The 14,001-nt window shown below is 34.4% G+C and overlaps 1 protein-coding gene across 1 annotated transcript in view; it reads left to right on the forward strand.

The window, feature by feature from the left end:
• The window catches only part of ASCC3 (activating signal cointegrator 1 complex subunit 3), a 334,378-nt gene that overhangs the window by 69,486 nt on the left and 250,891 nt on the right, over positions 1-14,001 (forward strand). The window contains exons 8-10 of the mRNA XM_060167768.1: positions 1,482-1,686; positions 2,397-2,538; positions 3,133-3,258. Coding sequence (XP_060023751.1) covers positions 1,482-1,686; positions 2,397-2,538; positions 3,133-3,258 — 473 coding nt within the window. The remainder of the gene's footprint in view (positions 1-1,481; positions 1,687-2,396; positions 2,539-3,132; positions 3,259-14,001) is intronic.

Raw genomic sequence — 14,001 nt, forward strand, 5'->3', positions numbered from 1 at the left:
ATACATATTCCCATATCTCTTCCCTCTTGTGTGTCCCTCCCTCCCACCCTCCCTATCCCACCCCTCCGGGCGGTCACAAAACACCGAGCTGATCTCCCTGTGCTATGCGGCTGCTTCCCACTAGCTATCTACCTTACGTCTGGTAGTGTATATATGTCCATGCCTCTCTCTCGCTTTGTCACAGCTTACCCTTCCCCCTCCCCATATCCTCAAGTCCATTCTCTAGTAGGTCTGTGTCTTTATTCCTGTCTTACCCCTAGGTTCTTCATGACAGTTTTTTTTTTCTTAAATTCCATATATATGTGTTAGCATACGGTATTTGTCTCTCTCTTTCTGACTTACTTCACTCTGTATGACAGACTCTAGGTCTATCCACCTCATTACAAATAGCTTAATTTCGTTTCTTTTTATGGCTGAGTAATATTCCATTGTATATATGTGCCACATCTTCTTTATCCATTCATCTGATGATGGACACGTAGGTTGTTTCCATCTCTGAGCTATTGTAAATAGAGCTGCAATGAACATTTTGTGGACCTAGAGATTATTATATTACATGAAGTAAGTCAGACAGAGAAAGACAAATATCATATCACTTATATGTGAAATCTAAAAAAGAGATACAAATGAACTTATTTGTAAAACAGAAGTAGGCTCACATAGAAACAAACTTATGTTTACCAAAGGGGATGGGGAAGGGAGATAAATTAGGAGTTTGGGATTAACATATACACACTACTATATATAAAATGGATAAATAACAAGGACCTACTGTATAGCACAGGGAACTATATTCACTATCTTGTAATAACCTAAAATGGAAAAGAATTTGAAAAAGAATATATATATATGTAGCTGAATCACTTTGATGTACATCTGAAATTAACACAGTGTAAATTAACTATAATTCAATTTAAAAAATGGTTAAAAAACCTGCATTTCCATGAAAAGGTGGATCATACTGTTTCTTTATTTGCTTTAGTCATCTTCTAAATATATCCTGAGCTGTATTTTAGTTTTATGTCATGTATAAATTAGTAGTGACATATAGACAATTTAACAGAGTAAGGCCTATTACATAGGGAAAAGTATCATATATGTAAAGAATATCTTTATTTTATTATTATGTTAACAGTAAATGCTAATTAGTATTGATAATTATTATATTTATTGAAATTATATAAACAGATTTCAAAATTGTGAAATAGAAGTTTTAGGTTTCTGATGTTATATCCAAGAATTTATAACATTAAACTATTTAGTCTGTAAGAAGAAAATATCTGCTGACTTTTCCAAAACCAGTATACCATTTAGAAATTGTGATTTAGAAAAACTCTCCTTAAAACATATAATTGAATGTGTCAGTTAAAAAAAAAAAGAATTCTTAGAGCATTGTGCTATCTTATATTTTGGTGAGAAGGAAAACAATGGTTTTCCTAAAGGTTAAGCTTGTAAAATATGATCTTAAATTTGCTTTGCAGACAATTGCAAAAAAATTTTAGGAGAAAATGCTAAACCTAATTACGGTTGTCAAGTCACTATTCAGTCTGAACAAGAGAAGCAGTTAATGAAACAGTATCGCCGGGAAGAGAAAAGAATTGCCAGACGAGAAAAAAAGGCTGGAGAAGATGGAGAAATTGCAGAAGGACTCCTGTGCTTTGATCCTAAGGAACTGCGGATACACAGGTAATAAAAGCCAGAAGCTGAAAAATGCTTGTGTTGTAATTGCTACTTTAATGTATCATTATCATTATTTAGTTTAGTTTTAACAAATTAGATGATTCTTATTTCTAGTCATGTTTTCGTACAAGAATAGAATTTTGTTGTATGAAAACCTAATTTTCTGGGATAAAAAATCAGTGATCCGCTTAATTAGAATATTCTTGGTTGCATCAGCATAGGTGAGAGATTTTGGTGCTGTGCATACACCACTAGGTTAAACTTTATGAAGCGTACACAGATTTATTTTGAGACTTTTTTCTTTCCTACCTTATTGAATACATTTTCCCATTTTGTTATCAAGAAGTAGAAAGGAGAAAAATGAAATAAAGGCATTATTATACATGGTGTTTAAATATTGAAACCCATTTAAAAAAAGGATTTTACACTTTGTTAAATATCTTTGGATTGTGACAAAGAAAATTATAAATAAAAAAACATTAAGTCAAACTTATCAGATGATGTTATCTAAAAATAGTACCTGAAAATGTGTTGATGCTTATATGGTTACACAGAAAATTTCAGGATTGCTAATTACTTCCTTTGTGTAGTTTAATTTCTTCACTTTTATAGTGGAAGCCTGCGTGAAATAGTTATTATAATGACTTTGTTTTAGTATATGCTTTCCTTTGCAAGATAAAAATTACAAATTTAGCCTATTATTTTTGTATTTACAGAGAGCAAGCACTTATGAACGCTAGAAACGTTCCAATTCTGAGCAGGCAGAGAGACATGGATGTTGAGAAAATACGTTATCCACATGTTTATGATTCCCAGGCTGAAGCCATGAGAACATCTGCATTCATTGCTGGTGCAAAGGTATGCATTGGTATATGACCACTTTTGGATAACATGTCTGTTCTGAGGAAATGACACATTGATTTTCCCTGTTTCTTTTGTGATTCTAGTACTAGTTGACTCTTCTATGCTAAATTGTATTTATAAATATTGAGGAAAATGAGATAGTGCAGTTTACGTAAAATTCTTAGCACATGGTAGGTTTTCAAAACGTATTTGTTCTCCTCCCTTTCATTATTTATGCACCTTGTGTTTTTGAGTTTTAGTAGTTGCATCACTTTTTGCCTAAACTTTACACTGTGTATTGCACATTTTCCCTGGCTACATGACTACATTTGTCTTCAAGAATACCATCTAATTAATGTACACTTAAAATTCATCAACATAATATGGTTCGTGTGTTATATGAGATATCTGATTCATGAATGCTTTGTGTGTGTGGTTTTTTGTTTGTTTTGTTTTTTCTTGTTTTCCTTTAAATTAGCTAAATTTATTTACCAGTGCTATGTCATAAAACAAATAGTGTTCTTTTTTCTCTCTTTACTTAAAGAATCTTTACCAAAGTAATTGTTCTGTTTTGTATTATTATTGGATTTTAATTTTTGATGTTTATAGATGATTTTACCAGAAGGAATCCAAAGAGAGAACAACAAGATATATGAAGAAGTAAAGATTCCTTATAGTGAACCAATGCCAGTTGGGTTTGAGGAAAAACCAGTTTATATCCAAGACTTAGATGAGGTAAGATTATCATTTTATAAAGTTGATATTTTTGATGCTTGTTATGTTTTTGAATGCATTCGTATTGGAAAAATTATTTTTAAAAGTTTAGTTGGTTAATACAGTAAAGAGATACATGCAGTTGGTTACTAATGAAGTAGGAGAGTTTAAATTAAAAAAAACAGATATATTTCTTTACACATTGAACATATTTATGTATATTTTGTGTATGTATTTCTATAATTTTATGTTTATTTTGGTTATTTTAGCTAATATTTCATTTAACCTACATAAGGTGACTTAAGTAAACTGTTTTAAAGGATTCATGTATTGATAGGTCAAATGTTCAACCTATGATAAAATAGAATATTATTTGGGGCCAGGACCAAATTCCAAACTATTTAATTAACTTTCCCTCAGCTTTTTTTTTTTTTTTTGCGGTACGCGGGCCTCTCACTGTTGTGGCCTCTCCCGTTGCGGAGCACAGGCTCCGGACGCTCAGGCTCAGCGGCCGTGGCTCACGGGCCCAGCCGCTCCGCGGCATGTGGGATCTTCCCAGACCGGGGCACGAACCCGTGTCCCCTGCATCGGCAGGCGGACTCTCAACCACTGCGCCACCAGGGAAGCCCTCCCTCAGCTTTTAAATTTTGAATAATTTCAGTCCTATGGAAAAGATGCATGAATAGTACTATTCTTATACCCTTTTGTCTTGATTCACCATTTGTTAAAATTTTGCCATATTTGCTTTATCTCAAAGTAAAATATTTCTTCATTTAGTTTAAAGTATATACATTATTTAAGGTTAACCTTTTCATCACCAAAATGAAGTTGCTTTATTTTCATATATATATTTCATATGAAGTCATTCAGAAATATCAAATAATATAGGCAAGCAAAAGGAGCAGCAAAAAGAATAACTACAGCCAACCAAAATTGACTCCATTCTATACATGTGTGTGCATGTTTGTTTTGTTTTTACAAAAATAGAATTATATCACACATTTTGTTCTATGTTTGTATATATACTTATATACATCTTTCTATGTCAGTAGACATATTTCTACAGCATCATTTTAAATCACTATACAGTATTCCATTTTATGTCTTTATTAGTTTTAAACCAGTTTGTTATTATTACAATTTCAAGTTGTTTCCTTCAATAAGTTTTTATAATAGACTAAAATTATAATTAAATCTTATATTAATGGGTTTCATCCTGTGCATCAGAATTATCTGTAGAACTTTTTCAAAATCCAGATGCCTCGGTCCCTGTTACATCATAATCTCTTGGGAGGGGCCCACATATCTATATTTTGAATATGATTTTTAGAGCTCTGTAGTTGATTCTGAAATGCAGCCAGGACTGAGAGCCTATAGGATTAAATAATTATATATATAATTCTTGTTAAACCTTACCAGTCATTATAAGGATTATCATCATGAAGATTTATTTAATTTTATATATTAAATATTAACATTTTTTCATATAAAAGCATCATGGACATTCATTGTCTATGTAATGAACGAGCCAGACTTCTTAGTTTTTTTCATACTTATTTCAAATAAATACTTTGTTCATTTTAATTTAGATTATAGGAATGGGTTAATTCCATCTGCAGCCTTAATGTCTCTTTGCCATGTAACCTAATACACTTGTAGGTTCCGTGGATTAGGATGTGAACATCATTGGGGATCATTATTCTCCCTGCCACACATGATATGGATGACCACAGTTTAGCTGTTAACCTGTTGAAGGACATCTGTGTTATTTACAGTTTTTGGCTGTTATGAATTTTATGAGTCTGTTTGGGCTGCCATAACCACAGCCTAGTTGGCTTAAACAACAGACATTTATTGTTTCGCAGTCCTGGAGGCTAGAAGTCCCAGATCAAGGTGCCAACAGATACGTTTTCTGGTGAGGACTCTTTTCCTGGATTGCAGCCAGGTGTTTTCTCTCTGTGTCCCCGTGGCCTCTTCTCTGTGTGTGTACACAGAGAGACCTCTGGTTTCTTTTCCGCTTCTTATAAGGACACCAGCCCTATCGGATTAGGGCCCCATTCAGATGACCTCATATAACCTTAGTTACTTCCCTGAAGGTCCTGTCTCCAAATATGGTCACTTTGGGAGTTAGGGCTTTAATTTATGAAACTTGGGGGGGGGACATAATTGCATCTATAACATGGTTAAAGCTGCTCTAGACATTGTACAGGTTTTTGTGTGAACATACCTTTTCATTTCTCTGGGATAAATGCCCAAGAGTGCAATTACTCGATCATATTGTAGTTGTGTGTTTAGTTTTCTAAGAAACTATCACAGTTTTTTTCTAGAGTAGCATTTTATATGCCCATCAGCAATCCAGGGTTATCTAGTTTCTCTACATATTTGCCAGCATTTGGTGATATCACTATTTTTAATTTTTATTTTAACCATTTTAATTCATATTTTTATATATTATTTATATTTTTATTTTAACCATTCTGATAGCGTGTAGAGAGTTCTCATTGTGGTTTAAATTTGCACGTTCATAAGGGGCAGTAATTGGGGAATAATACATTCAAATGCAATGTGTCATTATAAGTACATAAGTAAACTGTTTGCCGTGTTAGCAATGTAGATAATGATCCCACCAGATGTCGTTAACCATGGATATTAATATAGAGCTCAGGAGAAAAATATAGATGTTAACAGAATGTGAGTTTAGTTAGATGCTTCTGTTGGTTTGGATCTTTTTTATGCAAGGCATAAAATCTTTAAAATCATAGGATGTTTCTGTATCAGGAAAAGTGCTCTTGAATATGGTATCTTTCTCTTTTCACTAAGATCATAATTGCATGCCATTCCTGACAGTCCTATGGAACTATAGATAAAACAGTTTTATGTCCTCCCACTGACTGAATGTCGCTTCAGATAAATTTGTCCTCTCTACTTAAATTACTTCTATAATTTGATTAAAAAGATAACGAGAATTTTAAAATTCTAAAATGATGTGCAAATTTTCTGTTAATACTGTTAAATGGGTTTTATACTTTCTTGGAGAGGGAATAATCTAAAAAAAAATTGATGGATTTCTGTATTAGAACTCACTCAGTTGGAAGTTAGAGAAACGAAACTGAAATCAAGTTTTAGCAATGCAGGCAGAATGTTGGCTTTTCTAACCAGAATGTGCAGGAGTAAAGCTGCCTATGTGTCCAGATGGATATATAGGTTCACATGATGTCATCAGATCTTTTCCTCTGTCTTCGTCGTTCTCTTTCTCCATCTCTTTATTTCCTTCTCTTCTCTTTCCTTTCCCCCTTATCTCCTCCTCCCTCTCTTTTACCCCTTCTCCCCCTCCTTTTATTTCTCTGGTTCTTTTCATCCCAACTCCCAGATATGCTTTCTCCATATAATCAGGGAAGAACATAGGACAGCAACTCCAAGCATATCTGCTTCCCTCTCCTCTAATTCTAAAAGCAAGACGGTTTTCCCCACAGAAAAGCCCTGGGATGCCATCAAGAGTCAAGGAGGAGTTTACCAAAGAAAGATGAGTGCTGTTATTACCTAAAAAAGGAGAAAGAGAAAGATGCTAAGCAGATGGAATTATGTCTTTGATATTTTGGTGAAAGAGTGAGGTTTGCTTTTTTGTTGGTGTTAAGTAAGTTGACTGCTATCTATTTCCACAGTTGGGAGTTATATTTTTTAAATAGCCAATAGAGTGTTATTCAGCAGAATTGAAATACTGATCCAAATATACTGTTTAGTTTGGAAAGGTAATATAAAAGATGCATATAATGTTTCATTTGAGAAGTTAAGAAAGTTGAGTCCTATGAAGTCTGAATGTAGAAAATTTGAGATTTTCTGTGACCCCAGGTTATTGAATTCCATGCTTACAGGCTGGGTTCTGGGGGAAATGATGAATAGGGTATTATCCCTGATCTTAAGTTATTCTGTGTAGTGTATCTGCCCCACACCATTTCCATGGAAATAACTAATACAGTAGGGTATGTTGTACAAATTTCTATGGCGGCACAGAGAAGGCAGACTAAGTTCACAGAAGAAGCCATCATGAAGGTGAATGAGGGCACAGGATTTTGCCAGATAGACAAAGAGGGTGGGGGGTGTAGATGAAGGATGCTCCATGAAACAGTTTGTGACCTTTTGTAAACAAGTATTTCAGTATTATTAGCATGTAAGCTACATGTGGAGAGTGGCAGCAAATTAGTTTAAAAGAGACTTAATAGTGCACACGAAGGGCTTTGAAAACCATAGTAGGTTTAGACTCAATATTGTGGGAAATGCTGCTTCTTAAAAATAAAAGTAAATGATCAAGTATTTTCACTTCCAGAATTACTGTGGTTGCAATAAAAAGCTGATGATTGAGGGTAGAACTGCTGCAGTAGTTCAAGGGAGAAATGCTATGTGCCTGAATGAAGAAAGTGGAGCCTATATAGAAAGTGGGACAGTGGAGAATAGTTTAGCTGTTAGTACATGTAACGTCTGATGACTGGTTTAAGTGACAGGAGATGAAGCAGAGAGAAGAAACTGGAATGACATCCAGGGTAACATGGGCGAGTGCCAGTATCATTTATTAAGATGAGAAATAGGAGAAAAAGAAAAGGTTTGTGCATGTTAAGTCCGGGAGGCAGTGTGTTGGTGAAGCGCAGGGCCTGTGAGTCCAAGCTGACAGCTTGAATCTTGGCTCCCCACATTCTAGCTGCGAGGCTTGGGGCAAGTTACTCTCTGAGACCCAGTATTTCACTTGTAAAATTGGGATGATAGTACCTACCTCATAGTTTTATTGTGATGATTATATGAGTTAATATATGTAAAACACTTTTAAGTGTGTTGAGTACTTAAGACATTTTGGTAAAATGTTTGCTTAAAATGATAAATGTAAACTGACACTGTGAGAGCAATCATAGTATGGATAAAATGAAAAGACTTATTGTTTCTTTGGAAATTATATTTATTAAATAAACTACTTCTGTGTTCATTTATGCTCCTCAGCTATTCTGTCATTCCAAATACATAAGTCACTCTATGAAGACATAGGGTAGTTTTCAGTTAATTGATAGAAACTAAAGAAACCAGTCATTATAATTATTAACGTTTGTGGTTATCGCAAGACTTAAAGTTTGGGAAAAGGGAAATAGAAGAAGTATAAAAAATGTTACTTTTCCTTTGGTTTTACTTTGTTCTCTGAGCCTGAGTGCATCCTAAAGCTGAAGAGTTTAATGACACAGTTTGATTCAATCAATTTACAAAGGCAAGAAAGCTAAAAGAAGCATCCAGAGAAACACTTCAGAATGTGAATCTTTTTTATGAGATCAATTTGAACAAGATAAAATGTCACTAAAATCTGGACATAGGCCCAAATAAAAAGCCTTTCCCTGAAGCATCCCACAGCCCGCTTATTATACTGTCAAGCATATCATCAGTTTCATCAGAACATGACCTTGAATCACTAGCTGCCTTTTTAAGAGGTGGTATCAAGAAATAGTTACAAAATATAAAGTTTAGAACTGAAAAGTGAGTTTGCAGTGTTTTTCACACTGATAGGGATCTTAGCAAAGAAGATTTCATAAATTTCATGATGAAGGAAACAGTGTGGCAAAAATTAAATTTCTAATCATTTTAACAAATTTGAATTTCCCTTGATGCATGCATAGCCTCACCTGGCAATTAAAGCCATGAGTATTCTGATAAATTTGCTGCCATATTTGTTTGTCAGATTTTCACCACTTATTACCACTAAAACAAATAAATGAACAAACAAAACATGTAGATGTAGACTCCTTCTACATCTATTGTAAACTCCACAATACATTGTTATTCTTTTTGCCTTAACAGTCTTTTAAAGGTATCATTTAAGATATCTAAATAATAACCAGGAAAAGTTTTTATACTCGTGCACCTATCTGGCACCTTTATGCCTTTGTGTAGGTAGATTCAGATTTCCATCTGGTATTCTTTTTTTTTTTTTTTCCAACCTTCTTTTTTCTTTTTGTCTTTGTTCTTGAAAGATATTTCATTTGTTATGGAATTCTAGGTGGACAATTTTTTTTCTAGTACTTACAGATGTAGCTGCATTGCCTTCTTGTTTACATTGTGTCTGCTAAGCATGCCCTCATTCTTAATCTTCCTCTCTATGTAATATGTCTTTTTTTTTCAGGTTGATTTTTAAGATTTTCTTTGTATCACTGGTTTTAGGCAGTTTGATTATGATGTGACTTTGTATTAGTTTTCTGTTATTGTATAAGAAATTACCAGAATACTAGAGACTTAAAATATCCATTTATTATCTCAGAGTTCTAGAGGTCCAATTTGGGTGGGCTTGACTGGGTTCTCTGTTCAGGATTTCACAAGGCCCAAATCATGGTATTGGCTAGACTGAACTCTCACCTGGAAGCTCTGGGGAAGGATTCCCTTTCAGATTCATTCCGGTTGTTGGCCAAATCTATTTCCTTGCAGTTATAGAACTGAGGTCCCCATTTCCTTGCTGTTATTCTTAGCTCCTAAAGGCTGCCCACATTCTTTGGCATGTGGCTCACTCCATCCTCAAAGTCAGCAAAGGCTAGCTCGAACCTCTTGTGTGCTTCAAATATCTGACTTCTCCTGGCAGCTGAAAAAACTCTCTGCCTGTCACTACCATGGTGTGGTTTTCTTCAGGTTTTTTTTTGTTTTTGTTTTTTGTGCTTGGCATCGGTTAAGCATCTTGGATCTGTGGATTTATAAAAGTTTTCATCAAATGTGGGAAATTTTCAGCCATTATTTTTTCAGAAATTGTCTGCCCCCTTCCTTCCTTTCAGGAACTCTTATCATAGGTATATTAGGGTTCCTGAAGTTGTCACACAGCTTAATGATGTTCTATTAACTTTAATTTTGTTTTGTTTTGTATTTTTCTTTCTTTATGTTTTATTTTGGGTAGGTTTTACTGCCTTGTCTTCAAATTTAGTATTCTTTCCTTCTGCAGTGTCTAAAGTGCTGTTAATCCCATCCAGTGTGTTTTTCATCTCAGTCATTGTAGTTTTATCTCTAAAAGTTTGATTTGAGTTCTTTTAATATCTTTTATGTCTCTACTTACACAATCATTTCTAGAGCTTAGGGGGTCATAAGACTTTTTCTGTAGAGGAACAGACAGTAATTATTTTAGGCTTTGTGGACCATATAGGGTCTCTGTTCCATATTTATTATTGCTTTTTTTTTAAGGTACCCTTTCAAAATATAATAACTATTCTTAGGTTATAGGCTGTACAAAACAAAACAAAACAAATGAAAACAGGCCTCAGGCAGATTTGGTCCACAGGCCGTAATCTGCTGAATCTTGCTCTAGTTTCTTGAACAGTCTGTCATTTATGTTATTTCTGGATTGGTTTTAATCAGTTTTTCTTATTTCTTATGATAATTTTTTTCTGGTTTTTAGTTTGTTTGATCCTTTTTGACTGAATCCCAGAGATTGTGATTTTACCTTGTTGAGTACTGGATATTTTTCTTATAAATATTCTTGAGTTTTTTTCCCTGGGACATAGTTAAGTTACTTTGGATCGGTTTGATTATTTCTGGTCTTGCTTTTAAAATTTCTTAGGTGGACCAGAACAGCATTTTAGTCCAGGGCTAATTTTGCCCCACAGCTGAGACAAAGTCTTCTGAGTACTCTACCTAATTCTCAGTTAATTAGGAGGATTGCTGCTGTGGCTGGTGAGAACAAGAACTATTCCAGATGCTGTGTGGTCGGGTTTGAATTTGCTTCCTCTAATTCATTCGGATGGTTCTTTCCCTGTACCTTGGGTAGTTTTCTCATATATGTGTGCTGTTTAGTACTCACCTAAAGACTTGAGGGAGACTCTCTGTAGATCTCTGTAGCTATCAATTCTCTCTGATTATTTTTTTATAATAAAAATATCTTCCCCAAAAGGAGAAACTCAGCTCTAGGGAATAAAGTAGGACATAAAGCTGATGGAATGGAACGTGAAGCTGTGTTATAACAGAATCTTCAGTGTTTATCTGTGGATTTTATTTTTCTTTTTTAAAATCTGTGGATTTTATTTTCTGAACCAAAAGCAGCAGATAAATCTGGAAATTGGGAATTACAGTCAGCCCTTCATATCTGGGGGTTCTGAATTCGTGGATTCAACCAACTGTGGATGGAAAATAGTCAGAAAAAAAATTCCAGAAAGTAAAACTTGAATTTGCCACCAACTATTTATATAGCATTTACCTTGCATTAGGTTTTACAGTAATCTAGAGATTACTTAAAATATACAGGAGCTGTGTACAGGTTATATGTAAATACTACACCATTTTATATAAGGGACTCGAGCATCTGCATATTTTTTTTATCTGCTGGAGTCCTGGAACAACCCTCTCAGACACTGAGGGACGACTGTATAGCAAGACAAAAGGTATGTTTTCCCACCTCTCTCTGAAGGAGGCTAATGGCTAATGCGTTCCAGGATAAGTTGTTATCAAAGGAAGGAAAAAGCCTTCTTCTCACGGTTAAATTATGAAAAGTAAGGTGTACTTTCAAGTAAGGTTTTAAGTAAAATGAGAAAGGAAAAAGGAGTTGACCCCACCTCTCCTTTTCCATTCTTTACCTACGATGGCGGTTCTCATTCAGCATTTTGCCGCCTCCCACATCCTCCTCGGGAGACATTTGGCAATGTCTGGAGACACTTATTTGTCACATCTAGGAGGATGCTACTGGCATCTAGTAAATATAAGCCAGGATGCTGCTAAACATTATACAGCGCATATGACAGCCTCTCACAGCAAAGAGTTACCAAAATGTCAATAATGCCAAGATTGAGACACCCCTAAAGAACAGAGCTGTCCGCCAGAACTTTATGCCGTCCATAGTTGGATATCTGGAAACTTGGTTCTTTTCTCTTCTTCTTCTCCTCCTCCTCCTCTTCTTCTTCTTTTTTTTTGGGGGGGGTCTCTTCTAAGCATTGAGCAGATCTAAAACTATTACAGAATAAGTTTGTTAAAACTTTTAAACTTCAATCACTTCCTTCCTAACTTCTTTGATGTTGTTTTCATGTACTTTAGTTCTATCTTGTTTTAGTTTTTACACCAGATACTATTATCGTTATTATTATTTTATAGTCAATAGTTATTTGGATTTCCTATATATTTTGCTCATTGTTTTTTAATTTTATCTAGTGCTTTCATGTTCTGTGACTTTTCATTGCCTAAATTTTCTTTATTGGGAATCTGGTGGTGGCAGATTAAGTTTCTTTTAATCTTTGTTAATCTAAAATACCTTTATTTTACCATTATTTGCAACAGATATTTTAGCTGGTAATAGAATTCTAAGTTCACAGTTATTTTCTCTTAGCGTATTAAAGATATTACTGTGTCATCTGCTTTTCATTTTTGCTTTTGCAAAGTCTGCGATCAACCTAGCTGTGATTTGTTTTAAGATAAGATTTCTCTCTGGTTGCTTTTCAGATCTTCCCTTTGCCCTTGGAATTTTCTAGTTTTACCACCATGTTTCTAGATAAAGCTTTTTAACTTCTTACTCATTTTCTCATTCTGTTGTCTGCTTAACATCAGCAGACAAAGAGGAAGGAAAAAGGACTTTACGTTTTTCATGCACCTAAAACATGGCAAACATCGGTAGATAGTATTTTTAAAAAATCAGCAAGATGTTTCCCCTGTCTTCAGTGAGCTTGCAGCATAGTTGGGGGCATAAGATGGCATCTCTGTTGAGTATTTACCAACAGTATACTGTGGAATGTACTAAGTACGAAATCAGTAGTTTGGATTTAATGTAATCTTAAATGGAAGGCAGAGGGATCAGTGCAGGTTATAGCTGTTAATGAAGATTTTTTGGAGAACTTGAGACTTTAGTTGTTTCTCGACTGCTATGATCTGGGGGATTGGGCTTTTTCTGAAGAATGACAATGAACTGAACAATGTTTTTCATGATGTGGGGTGTATAGAGAAAGGAACAGTTCCTGATTTTGTGTTGAAAACTTTGTGTAGACCTTGTATAGAATATTGGAGATTATGTCTTGTCCATATTACTTTGTATATAGAAACTTTAAAATGGTATTTTTCTTATAAAAACTTGGCCATTGTCAGGAGGGCCATTATATTATGTATTCAAGTATTATTTAAAGTATTACTATGGAAGGTGTAAGGAAAATCTTTAAAATTTCTCAGCTTACTCTCAAAAGTAATTGGGATTGGATTTTGATGCACTCAGTCTGCTGTGTGTGGAAGTATGCTTTTGATAATATATTGTCTTCTGTTTTAGGGGTCAATAAATGTTCAATATGTAAAAATTTGTTCCATTAGATAAGCTTTCCTATAAATGAGATTTTTATATATTTTTGACTCAGCAAGCATTTAAATTATATGATTAAAAAGTAATGTTTACTTGCTATGAAATTTCACTATAGTTCAAATATATGAAATAGCTAGGTCTCATTTGAAGGGAAGTGCTATTTATATTTTCTTTTCTAAAAAAGAATTAATTGTGTCTGTATGCCCTGAACTTTTTCAGGATTGCAGTACCATAAAGTCTACTGGGAACACTTGCAAATAGCTAACTAGGAAAAGGGCACCAGCTGCTTGAAGAATACCTGCTAAACTAAGGAGAGTTATACCTAGCATCTAGCTAGGAATAATCGAACAAAATAACTTTCTTTACAACTTATACTTTATTGATTTTATGGGGAGGGAAATTAGAAGAGAGAGCATTAAAAGCATAATGGCATATTGAGCTACGCCAGAATGATAATTTTAGAACTCAAATGAATTCAGAAGTCTGAAAAGTAG

The sequence above is a fragment of the Lagenorhynchus albirostris genome, chromosome 12 (genome assembly GCF_949774975.1).
Source record: "Lagenorhynchus albirostris chromosome 12, mLagAlb1.1, whole genome shotgun sequence".
NCBI classification, from domain to species: Eukaryota; Metazoa; Chordata; class Mammalia; order Artiodactyla; family Delphinidae; genus Lagenorhynchus; species Lagenorhynchus albirostris.